The sequence below is a fragment of the Coregonus clupeaformis genome, unplaced genomic scaffold (assembly GCF_020615455.1).
Source record: "Coregonus clupeaformis isolate EN_2021a unplaced genomic scaffold, ASM2061545v1 scaf0642, whole genome shotgun sequence".
NCBI lineage: Eukaryota > Metazoa > Chordata > Actinopteri > Salmoniformes > Salmonidae > Coregonus > Coregonus clupeaformis.
The window spans coordinates 200184-216606 of record NW_025534097.1 but is presented as its reverse complement, the minus strand read 5'-3'; the positions used below and the strand labels follow the sequence as shown (position 1 = coordinate 216606).

General features: G+C 43.3%; 1 protein-coding gene across 1 annotated transcript; it reads right to left on the bottom strand.

Moving 5' to 3' along the window:
* Nucleotides 1–556: 556 nt before the first annotated feature.
* Nucleotides 557–16109, bottom strand: LOC123485283 (TOG array regulator of axonemal microtubules protein 1-like). The gene is made up of 5 exons (XM_045216231.1): nt 16044–16109; nt 15654–15889; nt 7882–8040; nt 765–896; nt 557–575 (listed from the first exon to the last, which is right to left on the bottom strand). The coding sequence occupies exons 1-5, from the start codon at nt 16095–16097 to the stop codon at nt 557–559; spliced, it is 600 nt and encodes a 199-aa protein (XP_045072166.1). The 5' UTR covers nt 16098–16109.
* Between the last annotated feature and the right edge of the window lie 314 nt (nt 16110–16423).

Genomic DNA, 16423 nt, shown 5'->3' with positions numbered 1-16423 from the left:
CAATTGGTTAGAGGGCTGTAAAACGGCAGCCATCTTCTTCCGGCGCTGTTCTTCTATAATACCAGCAACAGTGTGTGAAAACCTTGTGAAGACGTACAGAAAACGTTTGACCCGTGTCATTGCCAACAAAGGGTATATAAGAAAGTATTGAGAAACTTTTGTTATTGACCTAATACTTATTTTCCACCATAATTTGCAAATAAATTCATTAAAAATCCTACAATGTGATTTTCTGGATTTTTTTTTTTCATTTTGTCTGTCATAGTTGACGTGTACCTATGATGAAAATTACAGGCCTCTCTCATCTTTTTAAGTGGGAGAACTTGCACAATTGGTTGCTGACTAAATACTTTTTCCCCCCAGTGTAATAGTAAAGTTGGGAAATGTGCAAATATTTAGATACAAATATATAGTCAAGTTGGGGATTATTTAGATATTCCTGTTGAAAAATAGAAAAGACAGAAAGATAGAATGTTACAGTATATTAAATTCATCCCACTGGGCCAAAACTGGTTGAATCAACGTTGTTTCCACATCATTTCAACAACAAAAAAATCTATGTGATGACGGTGAACCTGATTTTCAAGAAGTAATCAACGTAAGTTAATGTCGTCCATTTTTGGTTGATTTCACATTTTGGTTGATTTCCCAAATGTAAATCAAAACTAGACATTGAACTGACGTCTGTGCCCAGTGGGATTGGATTTCTGTAATCATATCAACTCATTTGTCATACTTCTTCCACTCATCCAGAGAGAACGTACCTTGCTTTGAGGTTAAGCTTTGAGATGACTTCCCTCAAGGATTCTCGCTCTTTCTTCGGAGCGAATTTGTCCCACATTTTAGCAAAGTCGCTATAGGTGGCCATGTTTTTCAAGATATTGCGACCATGATGCCTGTGGACAAAGATATTTATATCATCTTAAACGTGCGACAGATCAAACAATTTCTGCTGTCTGTGATTAAAAACAGTACACAATTGATGGCAACCTGAGAAAAACTATCCCATCAAAATAAGACATTAGGTAGAATTTGCAAGAGGGTCGGTTTGAGTAATGCACTGCATTACCTGATCTACAAATCATCTCAACTATCTAACAACTGGTCATTAACCGTTCGTTATTATAAAAATCTTAGCGAATCTGCACAGCGCTTGGCTCAGGCCAACCATTGTGTTCAAGTAGGGTTGTCTTCATTAGGCACCAAATGGAAGGAAGGAAACTGAATCAGGTACTGACTATTTTTTCCATTGCTAAATGTTTTAAAAAGTTTTGTGCCCTAACAAACACAACCCAAATGGCAACTATGTTGATAATCAGTTTGGGGTCACCCAGGTCATCCAAGTGTTGTCTACAGTTGTGTGATTGTTTTGTCTGGTTGGTGTCTGGTTGTTGTGTCTGAAGATTGACTGTGTTCAATTTGTAAAGTGTATTAGGATCTGTTTGATGTTTGAAAGGGGTTGACATAAAGACTTTCTGTCTTTAAATGAAAAGCAACAGGAAAAATTATATCCACAAATAGGTGCAACGTGACAAAAAAAGTCAAAGTCCAGGCACTCGTTGTCAGGGCGTGTTGTAGGTGTAGTGTAGGAATCAAACGCAGGACGCAGACTGAATGTTCCAAAGGCTGTATTACTGGCCCAACACAGGCAACAGGACAACTAAGCCCGACAGCAAAACCCGCACGAAGGCGAAAGGTAAATGCGCACTAACAGGTGCGACAAAATGCAACGGTGCACACACAAGTGCAAAAATAAGCTCCAGCACAGTGGAGACAATACGCTCAACCGAGCAAAACACAACACTGACGGAAACAATCACACACAACACTAGACAAACACAACGAGAAACTTATAGGACACTAATTACGTCAAAACAGAAACAGGTGTGTAAACAAACAGACAAAAGCAAACGAACATGAAACATCTAGCGGTGGCAGCTAGAATTCCGGAGACGACGAACGCCGAAGCCTGCCCGAACAAGGGAGAGAGGCAGCCTCGGCCGAAACCGTGACACTCGTGTGGGTTTTAAAGGTAAAAAGCTTTTGGCAAAAGCCTTTGGCTTAGGCTAAGCCTTTGGCTTTTTAACTTTCAAACCCACATGAGTGCCTGGACTTGGATTATTCTATGCCAAGTAGCATCTATTTGTGTTTATAATTTTTCCTTTTGGTTTTCAATTACTATTCCCCTCCAAGAGCACCTGTGGTTGTTTTGGAATAGCGCTTCCGCTACTTCATGTTCTTCAAGACGTTCTGTCTTTAGATGGGTTTAGTTGAGGCCACAATTCAATCCATGGCACCCTTTAGCGTAGATGCTCTAGACAGCTGACAATGTGGCTTTTAAAGGCAATTTCAATTTGTATTCGTGGTTAACGCTGCAGATGTCGACTCAAGTATAAATAACCTTTAAAAGCTGCATTGTCGGTGGTCTAGTGTCATGAACCCTGCATCCTGAGTCGGTTCCTGCCTGTGTTGCCATTTTTCAGCTCGGAATCTCCAGTTTCCTGAGGGTTCTTGAACGCTCCCTGCCTGGTTGCCGGGCGACGTTGCTAGGCGGGAGAGCTCCCAATTAACCGCACCTGCATCTCATCAGCGATCTGCACACCTGGTCCTGATCTTCACCTTCATAAGCTCTGACCTGACATCCATTCCCTGCCGGATGGGTTAGCCATGAACAGTATGTTTGTCAGAGTATCAGCCTTGGAGCTTCTAGCGTTAGTTTTGTTGTTTTGCACCTTGTTGGCTTGCTGTGTACTTACCTCCGTTTTGTTCTATCTGCAGTCACTCACCCGGAACCTTCACCCAACCCCTGCCTGGTGGTCGGCGGCTGCCGAGCCAGTGTTGGACCTGCCACTGCACCCCCACCAACTCATCTCCGCCGCCCGCTCTGTTCCCTGGATTATTCAGCATCGTTTTTGAATCTGTTTAATAAATACTCACCTTCGTTTCAACTCACCTTGTCCTGGTCTGCTTCTGGGTTCTGTCTTTGTAACCCGTGACAGAACGATCCGGCCAGTAATGAACCCAGCGGACCTGGACTCTGTTTGCCATGCCATTACCCATCAGGAGAAGATGTTGGGACAACATAGCACAGCACTACAGGAGATAGCGTTGTCAGTTCGGAACCTTTCCACCGGTCTGACGAAGATCCAGGCCCAGCTCAGTTTGCCGGTGGAGAATCCACTACCGAGTTTCACCCATCTCGCCTGCCGCTTCTGGAGCTGTGTCCTTCCGTGAGCCCAAGGTTCCGGCGCCGGATAAATATGAGGGGGAGCTGGGAAGATGCCGTTCTTTTCCTTATGCAGTGTGGCTTAGTGTTCGATCTACAGCCGAACTCTTATGCCACAGACAAGGCTAGGATAGCCTTTGTTATTGAGTTGCTGCGTGGTCGAGCGCTGGAGTGGGCTTCAGCCGTTTGGGAACGACAGGACACCTGCATGGCTTCATACCAGGAGTTCACGGCCGAGATGAGGAAGCTATTCGACCATTCCGTCCGAGGTATGGACGCAGCTAGGCGCCTGTTTTCACTTCGCCAAGGAACTCGCAGCGTTGCCGACTTCGTGATCGAGTTCAGGACGTTGGCTGTGGAGAGGATGGGTGGAATGAGGAGTCTCTGCAAGCGGCCTTTTACCAGGGCCTGTCGGAGCAGCTCAAGGATGAGTTGATCTCCTATCCGGAGCCTAGTGACCTGGACAGCTTGGTAGCCTTGTCTATTCGGGTGGATAACCGAGTTCGAGAGCGAAGGAGGGAGAAGCAATGGGGCCCGTCCAATCGATCAGCTTCTCAGTTCCCAGTCGGGTCGGGGTGGACCAGAATACGTCGATCATTGTCCACCACACAGGATTAGTGGAGAGGTCCTGCCTCCCGATTCTGAATCCATGCAAGTGGGGCGGCAGGGTTAACCAAGGAGGAGCGCCAACATAGACGTAAGACCAACTGCTGCCTCTACTGTGGTAGTTCGGGACATTACATCTCCACTTGTTCCCGGCGGTCGTCAAACTGCTCGGCTCGCTAAAGTTGGGAGGACTTTTAGCGAGCCAGTTTCATCCTCTCAATACCTCTGTCAGACCCCCGTTTCCGGCTACCCTCATGAACAGGAATCAGAGCTTAGCGATTAACGCTTTTGTCGATTCAGGTGCCGATGGAAGCTTTATTGATGCCGAAGTGGTGGAACAGCTGGGGCTTTCCCAAGGAGCAATTACCGGAAGCCATTGAAGCTACCACTCTGAACGGCAGTAGTCTGGCACGTATCACGATGAGGACTGAACCGGTTAAGATGCTGTTGTCAGGGAATCATTCTGAGGTGATCTCATTCTTCATTCTGCCTTCTTCCCATGTTCCTCTGGTCCTTGGATACCCCTGGCTGAAAGAACACAATCCCACGTTCGATTGGGTGACTGGCAAGGTAACTAGTTGGAGCCTTGATTGTCATGCTAACTGTCTCAAGACTGCCTGTTCTCATTCGGTTCCCAGTCAGGTGATTGAGGCTAAACCCCCAGATTTGTCCCTGGTTCCCGAGACCTATCACGATTTGGGGGAAGTGTTTAGTAAGCAGAGGGCTCTGTCACTCCCTCCCCACCAACCTTATGATTGTGCCATCAACCTGTTCCCTGGAGCTGTCTATCCCAAGGGACGGTTATACAGTATCTCCCGACCTGAACGTGAGGCTTTGGAGACCTACATCAAGGAGTCCCTAGCTGCTGGTCTCATTCGTCCCTCGTCATCACCCCTAGGGGCAGGATTCTTCTTTGTGGGTAAGAAGGATGGCTCTCTTCGACCGTGTATTGATTATCGGGGTTGAATGATATCACGGTTAAGAACAAGTATCCCCTGCCCTTGATGAGCTCTGCCTTCGACTCCTTACAGGGGTGCTACTGTGTTCACCAAGCTAGACCTACGCAATGCGTATCACCTGGTCCGGATCAGAGAGGGGGACGTAGTGGTTGACGGGTTTCAATACACCCGATGGGTCACTTCGAGTATCAGGTGATGCCGTTTGGACTGACCAATGCTCCAGCTGTATTCCAGAGTATGGTGAATGACGTCCCTGAGAGATATGATCGGTCTCTTTGTGTTTGTTTACCTGGATGACATTCTGATCTTCTCGAAGGAACCTTCCAACCACATCCAGCATGTCAGGCAGGTTCTGCAGCGGTTGTTGGAGAATCGCCTGTTCGTGAAGGCCGAGAAGTGCGAATTTCACGCCCACACTACATCCTTCCTCGGGTACATCATCTCCAGGGGAGAGATTAGGATGGACCAGGAGAAGGTTAGGGCGGTTCTGGAATGGGCCCGGCCCGGTGCGGAGATTGCAGCTCTAGAGGTTTCTGGGGTTTGCGAATTTCTACCGCAGATTCATCCGGGATTACAGCCGTGTGGCCGCTCCGTTAACTGCCCTGACTTCCAGTACCAGGACCTTCAATTGGAATCCGGAGGCGGATCGAGCGTTCCTGGATTTGAAGAGGCGATTCACCAACGCACCGATTCTCTCTCAACCTGACACGGCCCGTCAGTTCGTCGTTGAAGTGGATGCGTCTGATGTGGGGGTTGGCGCCATCCTGTCCCAGCGATGCTCCACTGACGGTAAACTCCATCCCTGCGCCTACTACTCTCGTCGTCTTTCGTCTGCGGAGAGGAACTACGATGTGGGTAACCGGGAGCTTCTCGCGGTGAAGCTTGCCTTGGAGGAGTGGCCCAACTGGCTGGAGGGGGCGGAGCAACCGTTTATTGTCTGGACTGACCACAAGAATCTTGCTTACGTGCAATCGGATAGACGTCTCAACTCCCGTCAGGCCAGGTGGTCTTTGTTTTTCGGACGCTTTAATTTTTCCCTGACGTTCCGACCTGGATCTAAGAACGGAAAGGCGGGACGCCTTGTCCCGGATGTTCTCCAAGACGGAGGGAGTGGGGATCCAAGACCGAGACGATTCTTCCCGGAACTGTGTCGTGGGAGCAGTTATGTGGAAGATTGAGGAGGAGGTTATGGCGGCCCTTCGAACGCAGCCCGGTCCCGTAACGGTCCACCCGGTCGGTTGTTTGTGCCTGAGTCGGTTCGTTCTGCTGTCCTCCAATGGTCCCACGCCAGCAAGATGGCTTGTCACCCTGGCGTGGCTCGGACGATGGCGTTACTTCGCAGACGATTTTGGTGGCCTGCCATGGGAGAGGATACTCGGAGGTTTGTTGCTGCCTGCCCAGTGTGTGCGCAGAATAAGAGTGCCAATCGGCCCAGCTCTGGACTACTTCACCCCCTTCCTATTCCCCGGCGACCATGGTCGCATCTGGCCCTGGACTTTGTCACTGGGTTGCCCTCTTCTGAGGGGAACACGGTCGTTCTGACTATCGTGGACAGATTCAGCAAGTTCGCCCACTTTGTGCCCATTTCCAAGCTACAGTCAGTCTCACATCTGGTTTTCACCCCCAATCTAATGGTCAGGCGGAGAGAGCCAACCAGAAGATGGAATCCACGCTACGCTGCCTGGTCTCCTCCAACCCCACCTCCTGGGTCTCTCAATTGCCTTGGGTTGAGTATGCCCACAATACTCTCCCTACATCTGCCACTGGGATGTCTCCCTTCCAGTGCCTGTATGGCTACCAACCTCCCTTGTTTCCTTCTCAGGAGAAGGATCTCTCAGTGCCCTCTGTTCAGGCCCACATTCGTTGTTGCCACCGGACCTGGCATCGGGCCAGAAAGGCCCTCCCTTAGAGTTTCTGACCGGTATCAGCTCCAGGCGAGATCGTCGCGGATTCCCGCTCCCACCTATACCATCCGGAGATAGGGTCTGGTTGGCCACACAGGATCTTCCTCTACGGACTGAGTCTAGGAAACTGTCACCGAAGTTCATTGGTCCGTTTGTGGTGGAGAAGGTGATCAATCCTGTTGCAGTTCGACTCAAGTTACCGAGAACGCTCAGAGTCCATCCACCTTTCATGTCTCCTGCCTCAAGCCTGTTCTCCTCAGTCCTCTGTTGCCCCCTCCGCCTCCTCCTCCTCCCCCCTCGGATGATCGGAGGTGGTCCTGCCTACACGGTGCGACGCATTATGGATTCCAGACGGCGGGGCCGGGGTTTCCAGTATCTCGTGGACTGGGAGGGGTATGGTCCTGAAGAGAGGAGTTGGATCCCTCGGCGACAGATCCTTGATAATGACCTCCTTCGTGACTTCTACCGCCTCCATCCTGGCGCTCCGGGTAGTCCGCCCGGTGGCGTTCGTCGGAGGGGGGGTACTGTCATGAACCCTGCATCCTGAGTCGGTTCCTGCCTGTGTTGCCATTTTTCCGCTCGGAATCTCCAGTTTCCTGAGGGTTCTTGAACGCTCCCTGCCTGGTTGCCGGGCGACGTTGCTAGGCGGGAGAGCTCCCAATTAACCGCACCTGCATCTCATCAGCGATCTGCACACCTGGTCCTGATCTTCACCTTCATAAGCTCTGACCTGACATCCATTCCCTGCCGGATCGTTAGCCATGAACAGTATGTTTGTCAGAGTATCAGCCTTGGAGCTTCTAGCGTTAGTTTTGTTGTTTTGCACCTTGTTGGCTTGCTGTGTACTTACCTCCGTTTTGTTCTATCTGCAGTCACTCACCCTGAACCTTCACCCAACCCCTGCCTGGTGGTCGGCGGCTGCCGAGCCAGTGTTGGACCTGCCACTGCACCCCCACCAACTCATCTCCGCCGCCCGCTCTGTTCCCTGGATTATTCAGCATCGTTTTTGAATCTGTTTAATAAATACTCACCTTCGTTTCAACTCACCTTGTCCTGGTCTGCTTCTGGGTTCTGTCTTTGTAACCCGTGACATCTAGTGCTATAGCGTGCCATGGATTGAATCCCAGCCTTAGTTTAGGCCGGCCATTATGTTTAAGCAAGCAACTATACAGGATGAACTTCCCACCTGACTTCCTGTGCAGGGTCCACAGCCAGTTTACTGACGGCAATCAAGAAACGGTCAGTGAGTTCTTTCTTCCCTGACAGGAGACGAGCCGCCCCCATGACCTCAGCCAGTCTCTCCAGGTGCTGAGCAGTGCAGCACCTCACCGCAGCGTTACGGTGGCTGAGGAAGGACAAACAGAGAACATCAGTGACAGGTCATAGAGATATATGAGTTAGGAGACAAATGATAATGATTTGTATTGATGAAGTCTCATCGATGGATCAAAATGTTCAGTAACACTTTATATTAAAGTCCCTTAATAAACAATTTATAAACTGTTTGTAAAGTTTACTTACCATTTATTAATCGTTATTCCTACATTTGTAAATGTCAATAAGAAATCTATAAATAGTTATTTACACATTTATAAACATTATTTTAAATGATTTATTAATGATTTATAAGGTCATTAATAAGGTGTTTGATTATAGCATGTACACAATTTGTAAATGATTACTAATGTACTACTAATGTACTATAAACCAGTTATAAAGGAGTTATTGTCAACTCATAAGATTATTTATAAGGCATTTGTTAATGGTTGATTAATGGTTTGACTTACCATTTATATACAAATATTTAAATGTCATGAAGGGGTGTATTTATTAATTGTTAATGTGTGCATTTATAAATGTGAGTACATGCACTTACTAATACCTCAGTATCTCACTAATTCCGCCTAATCTAAAGTGTTCACTATATACTGTAAATCGCTTCTGGATAAGAGCGTCTGCTAAATGACTAAAATGTAAATGTAAATAAATGTTTATAAATGACTTGTTATTCCCCCATAAGCTGGTCACATCAGTAGACAGTACCTCTCCACCAATGGCTAAAAATAACCTAAATCATGGAATAGTAAAAGAAGAAGTACACAACACAAGGAAGTATAAGACAAAATGGATTCCATTAAAATGTGACGTCTAGCATTGGGGTGAGTTGCTGCCAGAAGTGTTGTGGAATCTAATAAGCTACTTTAGCATGCTAGTAACCTAGCATGCTGATGAAAAAAGGCAGTTAATTAAAAAACTAGCAGTATTTTTATTTAAATCTTCTTGATTTCGAGGCTTGGATAATGGGACAATTAGGAATACAGCGACACCTTCCATCCCTGGATTGAGATAACGTTTTCAAGCCATATCCCTTTTTCCGTCACCACAGTGGAAACATATTGGCATAGGACCGTTTCGACTTGATGGCAGATTGAACTTGAAGTCGAGCTTTGGCTAACTACGCCCAGTAACATAATTAAACTCAAAATATGCTATTCTGTTATTTTGAAAGACATTTTTATAAAAATTAAGACCTGCCTAAATAAAAAAATAAAAAACATTGTGATGGTGTATATTAAATTGATTTACTTTGACGTGTGGTAGTATTTGATATACAGTTGAAGTTGGAAGTTTACATACACTTAGGTTGGAGTCATTCAAACTAATTTTTTCAACCACTCCACAAATGTCTTGTTAACAAACTATAGTTTTGGCAAGTCGGTTAGGACATCTACTTTGTGCATGACACAAGTAATTTTTCCAACAATTGTTTACAGACAGATTATTTCACTTATAATTCACTGTATCACAATTCCAGTCGGTCAGAAGTTTACATACACTAAGTTGACTGTGCCTTTAAACAACTTGGAAAATTCCAGAAAATTATGTCATGGCTTTAGAAGCTTCTGATAGGCTAATTGACATAATTTGAGTCGATTGGAGGTGTACCTGTGGATTTATTTCAAGGCCTACCTTCAAACTCAGTGCCTCTTTGCTTGGCATCATTGGACAATCAAAAGAAATCAGCCAAGACCTCAGAAAAACAATTGTAGAACTCCACAAGTCTCGTTCATCCTTGGGAGCAATTTCCAAACGCCTGAAGGTACCACGTTCATCTGTACAAACAATAGTACGCAAGTATAAACACCATGGGACCACTGAGCCGTCATACCACTCAGGAAGGAGACGCTTTCTCTCTCCTAGAGATGAATGTACTTTTGTGCGAAAAGTGCAAATCAATCCCAGAACAACAGCAAAGGACTTTGTGAAGATGCTGGAGGAAACAGGTACAAAATTATCTATATCCACAGTAAAACGAGTCCTATATCGACATAATCTGAAAGGCCGCTCAGCAAGGAAGAAGCCACTTTTCCAACACCGCCATAAAAAAGCCAGACTACAATTTGCAACTGCACATGGGGACAAAGATTGTACTTTTTGGAGAAATGTCCTCTGGTCTGATGAAACAAAAATAGAACTGTTTGGCCATAATGACCATCATTATGTTTGGAGGAAAAAGGGGGTGGCTTGCAAGCCGAAGAACACCATCCCAACCGTGAAGCACGGGGGTGGCAGCGTCATGCTATGGGGGTGCTTTGTTGCAGGAGGGACTGGTGCACTTCACAAAATAGATGGCATCATGAGGAAGGAAAATTATGTGGATATATTGAAGCAACATCTCAAGACTTCAGTCAGGAAGTTAAAGCTTGGTCACAAATGGGTCTTCCAAATGAACAATGACCCCAAGCATACTTCCAAAGATGTGGCAAAATGGCTTAAGGACAACAAAGTCAAGGTATTGGAGTGGCCATCACAAAGCCCTGACCTCAATCCTATAGAAAATGTGTGGGCAGAACTGAAAAAGTGTGTGCGAGCAAGGAGGCCTACAAACCTGACTCAGTTACACCAGCTCTGACAGGAGGAATGGGTCAAAATTCACCCAAATTATTGTGGGAAGCTTGTGGAAGGCTACCCAAACGTTTGACCCAAGTTAAACAATTTAAAGGCAATGCTACCAAATACTAATTGAGTGTATGTAAATGTCTGACCCACTGGGAATGTGATGAAAGAAATAAAAGCTGAAATAAATCATTCTCTACTATTATTCTGACATTTCACATTCTTAAAATAAAGTGGTGATCCTAACTGACCTAAGACAGGGAAGTTTTGCTAGGATTAAATGTCAGGAATTGAAAAACTGAGTTTAAATGTATTTGGCTAAGGTGTATGTAAACTTCCGACTTCAACTGTATAAGTATTTATATATTAAATGTTTATCTGACTCTATAAAGATACTTAAAATATGCAAGCAAGAATTAAGCAATGAGTTGACATTGACTAGCAAGAATTGGTCTGAGAGTGGAAAGGCTGATATTTAACATTATGAAATCATATACAAGGCATAAACTTAAGTTATAAGGCATTAACAAACATTACAATGCAATACTTTAAGCATGATCAGAGAGGGGGAGAGAGAGAGAGAGAAGTCATAGCCTGAAAGGTCATGCCCCAAGAGTCCCTGTTGTGTAGAGAGAAAGAGAGAGAGTGTATCTCACCAGCGCAGGTCAGGAACAAAGAAAAAGAGAGAGACAATGAATCTAAGACTCTTTTATAAGCCGCCGAGTTGTTAGAATAAAATAATCTGAGTTGTTGACCAATAGGATACTGTAAAAATGAACTTCCAATCATATATCAGACCTACAGGCCGTCATTGTAAATAAAAAAAAATTCTTAACTGACTTAAATAAAGGTTAAATATAAAATATAAAAAATAAAACCTCTGCTACCCAGAGGGGTGACAAGAGGGGGTTGGTGAGATAATGCAGCATTCCTAAAACAACAATCTTCAGACCAGCAGTTCATGGTCCTTGCAGCATCACAGGTAGCATTGTCTTCTGCTTTAGACATGCAAAAGGTCTGATATCTGATTGGAAGTTCACTTTTACAGTATACTATTGGTCAACAACTCAGATTTTTTAATTGAAATTATAAACTGGGTGGTTCGAGCCCTGAATGCTGATTGGCTGGAAGTCATGGTATATAACCTACCATTTGGTTTTGCGGTAGGTTATATACCACAGAGTGAAACCAAACCATATGATTTGTATTAAAAGTATTTTAATAAACAACAGGAAAAGGTGACTGTAAGAAGCGCTCATCATTTCAAATAGGCTACATGTCGTATTAAACAGCATATAAACACTCTAAATAGGTCAGGAGTCAGACAGGTAGCCTAAGAAGGATTATTTAGGATGTATAATTTCAATTATTTCAAGTCGATAGCCTACAAATAAAAAAAATTGTGAAGTATTTGCGAGAGCAACACACTACGCTGGCATGGACATTAAGTGCTCAGCATTTAAACAACATTTTGTTGTATTAAATCATTATAGTCTTTAAATTGCACACATAGGCTGTTTGACTTACTTAGAATAAAATACAAATTAAACGAAAAATGCTTATTGCCTTTGATTTCAGAAACATGAGTTTGGCCAGAGTCTGTGGCTTCAGGTTCATGTGATGGTGCCTGGAGAGCAGGTCAGCCGCGAAGAATACCCTCTCAGCTCCTGCAGAGCCACTGGGGATGCTAAACACCATTTGGGCAACTAATGCCAGGCTGGGCAGGGATCCGTAGTTGTTTTTTTATTTTTCTGTAGGTAGGCCTAAAAAGTTTTAGGTAAAATAAACCTATCAAAATGGAAAGCTCCTTGAAAGAGGTAATATGCCAGACCTATTGATGGCCTATTGTATAGATAATATAATTAAAATTAACGAAACTTTTTAGAGTCGATTGCCATAACTCAAAAATATAGATTGCTTGCATATTCGCCATCACGTAGGCCATTTGTTCGTTATATATCAGTTAATCTAATAGAATAAACTCAAATTTAGTCCAAAGTATCTGTAAGATAAATCACGTCGGGGTCACCAGTCTGATATATAAGTATTTACATATATACTGTGTATATTAGCCTATTAAAAATGTTAATCTGAATCCATAAAGATAATTAAAATATGCAAGCATTAAGCATTGAGTTGACGTTGACTAGCAAGAATTGGTCTGAGAGTGGAATACGAAAAGCAGATATTTAATAAAATTATGGAATCACATACAAGGCATAATCTTCAGTTACAAGACATTAACAAACATTACAATGCAATACTCTAGACATGGTCAGAGATGGAGAGAGAAGTCATAGCCTGTTAAATGGCGATATAGCACTGCAAATATGCTTTTTGTTCAAGTGCAAGTTGCCGAAGTTGATGATCACTTGTGATTTATCAGGCCTTTGTTAATGGCTGCAGTTGTGAAGCAAAGGTTCATGCAATAAAATAAATAATAATAATTGCCATTTAGCAGACGCTTTTATCCAAAGCGACTTACAGTCATGCGTGCATACATTTTTACGTATGGGTGGTCCCGGGATCGAACCCACTACCTTGGCGTTACAAGCGCCGTGCTCTACCAGCTGAGCTACAGAGGACCAGAGGACCAAAATAGATTCTGGAGATGCTCTGTTTTTAATGTAATTATTTTTCTTATACTTGTATTTTGTACTTCTTTTATCATTGCATGTTTTAGGTTATTTTTAGCTATTGCTGGAGCATCAGGTACTGTCTACTAATGTGGCCAGCTTTTGGGGAGTAACAAGTCATTTATAAATGTTTATAAAGTATACATAGTGCACACTAAATTAGAGGCTGCGAAATAGTTTATTAACAATTAGTAAATGGTTTATAAGGAGCTACATTAATCATCAACTGAGGTATTAGTAAGTGCATGTACTCACATTTACAAATGCACTCATAAACAATAATAAATATACCATTCATGACATACTGTATATAAATATATTTGTAAATATGTATATAAATGTTGAGTCAAACCATTAATCAACCATTAACAAATGGCTTATAAATAATCTTATGTGTTGACAACATCTCCTTTATAACTGGTTTATAAGTCCATTAGTAGTACATTATTAATCATTTACAGATTTTGAACATACTATGATCAAGCATTTGATTAATTATCGTATAAATCATTAATAAATCATTTAAAATAGAGTTTATTAATGCGTAAATTACTATTTAGAGATTGCTTATTGACATTTACAAATGTAGGAACAATTATCAATAAATGGTAAGTAAACTCTTTATAAAAAGTGTTTATATATGATTTATTCCAGCTTGAATCCTTAGTTGCTACATCCATTTTTGGACTTATGAATTAATTATATATACCCATTGTTCTTGAAGAACATAACTTTGAAATGCATCATGGGCTTAGTTCAGAACCCAAAATATAAGCTTGTTTTACTCCAATGTTTGTAAACAATGTACATGTAAACATTTTACATTTTAGTCATTTAGCAGACGCTCTTATCCAGAGCGACTTACAGTTAGTGAGTGCATTCATTTTCATAAACAAACACTGTTTAGCCTCAAATAATGGTTACAACTATAATTTTGATATCATGGATGGTCAGTCCTTGCATCCATAACTCTGTCTATGAATTTGATGGTGGTTACATTTCTCAAGGCCCATCCCTCAGCTATTTACCGAAACAGAGGCGGGGTGGCGCTTTGTTATTGTTTCAATTAAGGATTCTAGCTTTAAGCGAATCAGAATTTGTAACATATCATAGGAATTGCAAAACAAATTGTTTTTTATTTTATGATTTTTTTTGCAGGACGTAACATATCATATGAAATGGATGTCATAGTACACAATTGTGCACAATTTTCGGGGACCAGTTTTGGCTTGTGAGCACTACTTTCAAAACTACTGGATGAAATTATACAAAAGCTCTTGAACAGGGCATAAGCGACATAAGCGGTCGCTTAGGGGGCCCCCGACCCAAATTATTATATATGCTGTATTTTTTTAGGAACTCAGTCGGCGTCTCAATTTACTGCTGAGAGTTAGAATAGTAGAATAGCAGTTTTTCTCTTGTTTTGTCAGTCACTGACAGTTACTCAATTAGCCATGTCAGCTAATAACTTTTAGATTGGTAAATTAGTCTAGCCAGTTATCTAAACTTGTAGTAATCATGGACGAAAATTGAACGGGCACGCAGGGCACGTGGCCAGGGGCCCTGACCTCAAGGGTGCCCATATTGAGTCATTTTCACTCAGATGTCATTAACATGGAATGAGTCATGGCAAAATGTGCAGAATTGCAGGAAATTTGCTTTAAAACGGCAAACATTTTTCTCCACCCCATGGCAAAATGGGTAGAATAGCAGGAAATAAGCTTTAAAACTGCAAAAATATATATACGCCCCATGGCAAAATGTGTCGAATTGCAAGAAATAAACTTAAAAACGTAATTTTTCTCTCAGCCGTTATTATTTTTTTGCCTGCTTGGTGGGGGGGTCTCCCAACTTAGGGCCCCCAAGAGGCTAGAGCTGGCCCTGCTCTGGATCATCACTTTCATAGAAAGTGTTACCAAATGTTCTTGTGTAGAGATGACACACATTCACTGCTAACTAGGGCCGGGACATACCAGTATCCAAAACACGAAGCGGATTTAACTTCTTTAGGAAAACAGTTGTAATGTTGAAAACAAATATCATTATGTTGTCATCCTGAGTCACATTTATTTTTATTTCCAAGCTATAGCACACAATATTTTACATACATCATTTTTCTTTTTAAAGGACCAAAGAGTGAGATCTGCTTTGTGTTTTCATTTTTGCCATCGAAAAAATATTGTGATACTGGTATTGTCCTGGCCCTAATACTAATGTGTAGTATACATAAGCAAGCAGTGACCATTTTGCACCAGAAAGTTCACTACATATCAATTATCTATTGCATTGTCACATCAGGGCTGTTTGGAGTGAATCCTAACTACCACTCGAGTCAAACTTTCAATGTGAGACAAAGTGAACATTTGTGGAAGTTAGGATCTACCCCTTAGTGAGTGACTGTTAATTGATCCCTCTCCCTCTTTACCTCAGCCCACCGACCAGCAGGGCTTTCATGACACGGGTAGGGGTGCAGCTCTGCACCATGTGACCCAGGGCAAAGTTTGCGCCCTGCCGGATGAAGGTGTTGGACTCGCTGGCTTTGTGCAGCAGCACGCGTGCCGTCCCCTCCACCTCACTGTCCATGGCCCTCTGGAGGTAGGCGTACATGTCACCCAGTGTGGCCATGGCAGCAGAGGACACTGCAGAGCGCAGGTTCTTCACCTGAATCATAATAACACACAGGACCAGCTATTAATGTTGAGCAGTACAACCCGCTAACATCAGAAACATGACACAATCATTTGTCTTGACTTGTTCTCCAAATGTAGCAGATTTGTGCAGATGAATAAATAGGGCAGTGAATGAATACAGCTACCTCATTTATAATAGCAAGGCAGATATCATGGAGTTTAGGCATCAGCATGTCCATGTGGTTCTGAGCCAACGCTTACGGAGAGGGTCAAGCCCTCGATCTTCTTCTCCCTGCAATTCAGTGAAATAAACATAAGCAATTTCCACAACATTTTCCATTGAAAACCATTATGATGATGTTCATCAATTAGGACTCCCTGTAGTTTCTACGCTCTGTAGCTAAAATCTACATTTACAAGGACACTACACTGTGCTTCCTTTAGCCGAGCTCCATTGGTCTTGTCTACAGTGAATGCTCACCAGTCATCAGAGCGGAGCAGCTGGAAGGTCTTAGTCAGGGCCTGCTCTGGGTTGGACAGGGCTGCAAGCTGGTCTTTATTTGGT